The following is a 5,635-nucleotide window of genomic DNA, read 5'->3' as shown; positions in this document are numbered from 1 at the left end:
TCAATGGATGCTCTATAAACAGCTGAGTTTTACTACCGCAACATTTTTTTGCCTTATGTTTGTTGTATGATTAAGCTTATTTGAAATGTTTAAACTTTTTTTTAGTTTACTGGCGCAAGACATGTAAAACATTCGGGAAACGCATGGTGGCTTTGGGGTGTTTGTTAAGGGCTTGTTTGTTAAACCCCTCACCATCCTTTCACATTCTATTACATTATTCACTTTATTTTTTTCAAAAAAAAAAATTCTTATTTTTATATTAAATCATTCACTTTTTATATTACATCATTTACTTTTTATTATTATTCAAATAAAAAAATTACTACAAAACAAAATTTTTTACTTTTCATTTTCTCATACCAATCATTATTTTATTTTTGCACATAAACAGTGCGATGGTGTTTGGTGTTGTTTGCCAAACACCACATTAAACAACACCCCCACCATGGCACTGTTCATGTGTAAAAAAAAAAAAAAAAAAGATAATGATTGATATTTAGAAATGAAAAAGCAGTATTGAAAAGTGAAAAATTTTATTTTGTAGTAATTTTTTTATTTGAATAACAATAAAAAATAAATGATTTGATATAAAAATAAGATTTTATTTTATTATTTTTTTGAAAAAAAAAAAAAAAAAGTAAATAGTGCGGGGATGTGGGGGGATGGGGTGGGGTTTAATAAACAAGGCCTTAATAGGGGATGACGCAATTCAAGACTAGGCCGAATTGGACTATGGACCAATTAAAAGGTACGAGGACATCGCTCCGGATATATTAAAGGAAAGGGTTGCGGTGTCATACTTACCCGGTCAAGTTCCTCAACAGCGTGCTACGATGCCAACTTCACAACCATAATCAAAGATGGGCTAAACAGCTAGAAACTGAAAAGAAACTACTTGAATCACTAGAGAAATATGATAAGTTAGAGAAATCACAAGTTGCTATGTAGGCAAAAATGAAGAAATTATAAGCGTCTCAAGCTGCTTTGCTGGCACAAATGAATAGACTACTAAAACATCTTGGAGGGTAAGAAAATCTTGTCGCTAATAAGCCGGATGCTTGTAGTGTGGTGTAAGCCACTCCTTTTTTATAGTGAAATACTTTGCATATTTTAATTTTAATATTATTAAATCAAAACTTAAGAATAATTCATCTCAAATTTAATTATAAAAATAAAATTACTTAAAAATAAGTGAATAAAAATAAAAGGATACGTCATTGGCTTTCTCTCTCCCTCTTTGCCATGCTTTCACGTCTGTGGGTCTTTCCCAAACCCATCAAAATTTATAGACCTCAAATTTGAATGAGTCATATCAGATATGACTTGGACGCCATGTGACCACTAAACACTTCCCACTACTAATTTTTGTAAAAAGAGTTTTTGGCATTCTCCTGCATTTTTACGCCATGTGACCACCTTCATGCATGTCACCTTCATGCATGTGCTGCGCCCCACTGCCGATTCTGCGCATCTTATTCTTGGACGTGCTATTAAGTATTTTCGGAGCTATTATTTGAGCATCTTTAAGCATGTAAAATAATTATTGAAAAATTACAAATTTTTAGTTACGTATTTATTTTTTCTTTAAGTATTATTTTGTGTGAAAAATAGTGTGAAAGAAAGAGGATGGGAGAGTAAAATAAAGAAATGGAGAAAAAAATAATAATAAACAAAATTTATATTGTAAATAGTGAATATGCTTAGCTTATTTATTATTCATATTAGAAAGAAAAATTACAAATTGACTATTCTACTTGAGAGAAAAAAATACTAATAAGGATGTATATTTGCCTACTATAGGGAAGGATGACAATGAAAATATTTTTTTTCCATTTCATTCGCGGTGGTTAAGGCTGAGATCAGGGACTCATGACAATGGTTTACTAGCAATCTAGTAGAATATGTTTAGGTTAGAACACAAGGAGAATGTGGTTAAACTATTATATCTGATAGATAAAAGGTAGTGTGTCTTTCACGTTTATATAGTATGGTTTTCCTTTTGTTTTATAATTTTTTTGGGTGTATACTAAGTTTCTTCAATATACTAATAGGACCATATATGTGTGCAAGGGATTGGAGATGTGAGTTGTAAATATGTATGTTTAATATATATAATTAATTTTTTTAGAAAAAAAATCTCTCTAAAATGTTTTACTAAACGAGCTAAAGCCTTTGTCAAAGTAGTACTACTTTGCTTTTGGGATTACTTTTATCCAAGTGGGAAAGGTTGTATTCGGAGAGACACTAAATTTGGTTCAGTGGTTCTGGATTAACTTAATTATTCCATAATGTGATTCTTCGATCCTCGATGTAAATCATTTGAAATTTGAAAAAGTCCGATGGATATAAAATCATCATCGAATATAAATATAAAATGTTTACCTCCTTATTTTCTGTTCTCAAACACAAATAACTTATAAATTAAAAATACTCTTCAAAATTAAAAAGAAAAAAAAAAAAAAAAGAAGAAGAGCAAGATTCATTACTTATGAATTTTGATAAATATGTAATACACATATTATGTTATAAAATATTAGTTTATTTCTATTTCGAATTGTATTTATCATATTTTATGTAACATAATATATAAAGAGAAAAAAAAAATTAATTTTTCATTGCATTTGGTTCAGCCCCCTCAAGCATTAATTCTTGGTTACACCACCGGATCAAAGCTCAGATAGTGACGCCCATTCCTAACCTATTTATTTTTACCAAACAGACACATTTTCGTTTAGCACAATTTTTTATATATTAAAAGTACTTTTTAAATTCTTGAATTCAATCTCAAACAAGTACTAATTGGTCCACTAGTTCACGTATATCTAAAGAAGTTATCTCATAGCTACATGCATAAAATTTGCAAATGTAGTTCTAGTCGGGCTTTCCATGTTTATGTCAAAACATTTTTTAAATTAAAGACGAAAAACACATTCAAAACACATTAACAAACATATTTCATTAGCTTCGCGACTCAAATTAATAAAAATAAATAAATATTAAGATGATAAATCTTTTAATTTAAAATTAATTATGACAATTTAAGTAATTTTAATAAAAGATTTATAAGAATTCTAAAGAATCTAATGCTTAATTTATCTTTGGTCCATTTTCCATATAATAACATATCAAAAGTCATCAACTGAGCCAAGCGGTTGGGTCTATCCATTGGGAACTGAGGGAGGCTTTTCCTCCACCCTTCTTAAATAAAATACTCTTTCCAGCTTCCCTATCTCTTGTCTCTCCCTCTCTCTGTCTCTCTCTCTCTCTCTCTCTCTGTTTATCAGACCAACACGATGCCTTCTCTAGGTACTTGCAAATTCTGTCCACATTGCTTCCTTTTTCTGGTATGTATGATGAAATCCACGGCTCTGATATCATCTCTGATTCTGTTTTTTCTTTGCAGATCAGGTGCAGGAGCACCTACTGGTGGTAGACGCAGAAGATTCCGGCCCAGATGAAGCCAAGGAGAAATTTCGGATACGTGATCTGACAAAGGAATCGGACGCGGGGGTTCCGATACTGAACGGGATCAATGTGGACATACCCAAGGGCGTGATCTTAGGGATCATTGGGCCCAGCGGGAGTGGGAAATCGACGCTGTTGAGGGCACTGAACCGCTTGTGGGAGCCACCTTTGGGTACCGTCTTTTTGGACGGCGGTGATATTTGCAATCTCGATGTGCTCAGCCTTCGCCGGAAGGTGGGAATGCTCTTCCAGCTTCCCGCTCTCTTCGAAGGTACGGTGTCGTTTGCTATCAATTTTTTTTGGTCAATATTGAAAGTAGCAATATTCTTTGTTTATTCTAGGTACGTAACGTACGTTATTGAAAGTGGCAATATTCTTTGTTTTTTTGGTCAATATTGAAAGTAGCAATATCAGTTTATAAGTCTTATAAACTGATATTGCTAGGTACGTTACTCTGATTTGTTTATTCGAAATGACGAAAGTATGAATGAGACGTTAAAGCCTAATTTTGAAAGAGGTCAAACTTAATTTTTAAACCATATATACATAACTCAAATAAAAAATTAAAAGAAAAATTGAAAACAAAGGAGGGTCATAGCCCCCTTTGTCTATATGTTTTAGAAAGTCCTGCTACTAAAATATAGACACTCATGTGATGGTCTACATGGTATTTTTCATGTTTATAAATTAATGTGACAATTTACTTTGCATTTTTCATGTTTATAAACTGACTTGATAGATTCGTAACATAAATGTTTTTTGTACCATTATGTTTTGTGTTTTGCTTGTCAATGTTTTTTCTAGAACAGAAATTAAAAATTTTAAGAAAACATAGGCTCCATTACGGTACCATCATGTGTTATTGTCACGTTAACCATGGATGGATATCTGTATTTTCAGGCACAGTGGCGGACAACATACGATATGGACCACAATTGAGAGGGAAGAAGCTAAGCGATGAGGAGGTTTACAAGTTGCTAAGGCTTGCAGATCTTGATCCCTCTTTTTTCAGTAAGACTGGTGGTGAGCTCTCTGTGGGACAAGCTCAAAGGGTGGCTCTGGCTAGGACCCTGGCTAATAAACCAGAGGTAACCCACCTTCCTCTTCACACTATGATATATCATATATATATATATATATAGAGAGAGAGAGAGAGAGAGAGAGAGATGAGGATGTGAGTCTGATGATGTGGTCTGTGTTGAAGGTTCTGCTGCTGGACGAGCCAACAAGTGCCTTGGACCCAATATCGACGGAGAACATAGAGGATGTTCTTGTGAATCTGCAGAAGAAACAGGGAATGACAATTATTATTGTCTCTCACAGCATCAAACAAATCCAGAGGATTGCTGATATTGTCTGTCTCCTTGTGAAAGGTGAAATTGTTGAAGTGTTGAAACCTGATAATCTCTCAGAAGCCAAGCATCCTATGGCACAAAGATTTCTTGAGCTCAGCTGATTGTTTTTTTTTTTTTTTCTTTCTTTCTTTCTTTCTTCTCGAAAGAAGCTCATAAAAGTTCATTGTTGGATATTTTTGTTTCACCTTGCGTGGGTTATAGATCATGTCTGTTCAGAGTGTACACCATATATATATTCCTTGGAAGTCTGTCCATTACTAATATGATATTATGGGTCCTTGTCTTCAAACTCTGTTAAGTAAGTTGGTATAGCATTACCTTAGATCTTGTGCTTTGCTCAATAATGAAAATTCACCAATTGAAGAACATCTGTATTTTAAGTAAAGACAATGAGTTTAAGCATTTATTAAGCCAATGCTCCTTGTGTGCTTCCTTTTGCTCTACCTGACACGAGGTGACTAGGATGGAACATAGATGGTTAGGATTGCTCAAGCAATCATCATCCAAGTTCTTAAACTCATCAAAGGTTAGGTTCATAAATTTGTTTTCGAAAGGCCCTCTTCTTTCCTCACATGATCTTTACCCATAGATGACAAAGGCCTTGTTGGCACATGGCTGAAGCTATTGTGAAATTTTATTATACTCACAAGTGTACGAACCGGTGCGATGTCGAACCCACAAGAATTTGTGTAGATGTAGGAAAACTAACCAAATCTAAACCAAATAAATCTTAATCTAGTTTAACAAAAAGGTAATTTTTCTGAATCAAAAATAAAACTAAGCATGCATGAGCCAAAAACTCACATTTTTGAATT

General features: G+C 33.4%; 1 protein-coding gene across 1 annotated transcript; it reads left to right on the top strand.

Moving 5' to 3' along the window:
• The first annotated feature begins 3,157 nt into the window (after positions 1-3,157).
• LOC132184583 (ABC transporter I family member 17-like) lies at positions 3,158-5,042 on the top strand. Its single transcript, XM_059598272.1, has 4 exons — positions 3,158-3,306; positions 3,404-3,736; positions 4,366-4,553; positions 4,670-5,042. The coding sequence occupies exons 1-4, from the start codon at positions 3,294-3,296 to the stop codon at positions 4,919-4,921; spliced, it is 786 nt and encodes a 261-aa protein (XP_059454255.1). The 5' UTR covers positions 3,158-3,293; the 3' UTR covers positions 4,922-5,042.
• Positions 5,043-5,635: the final 593 nt, after the last annotated feature.

This window comes from Corylus avellana, chromosome ca6 (assembly GCF_901000735.1).
Source record: "Corylus avellana chromosome ca6, CavTom2PMs-1.0".
Taxonomy (NCBI): Eukaryota; Viridiplantae; Streptophyta; class Magnoliopsida; order Fagales; family Betulaceae; genus Corylus; species Corylus avellana.
Note: the sequence above shows the minus strand (reverse complement) of the source record. Positions and strands in the feature narration are given on the sequence as shown.

Coding starts and splice junctions, on each gene's coding strand:
- LOC132184583 (XM_059598272.1), top strand. Junction 3,737..4,365: donor GCTTCCCGCTCTCTTCGAAG/GTACGGTGTCGT, acceptor CTGTATTTTCAG/GCACAGTGGCGGACAACATA. Junction 4,554..4,669: donor CCCTGGCTAATAAACCAGAG/GTAACCCACCTT, acceptor TCTGTGTTGAAG/GTTCTGCTGCTGGACGAGCC.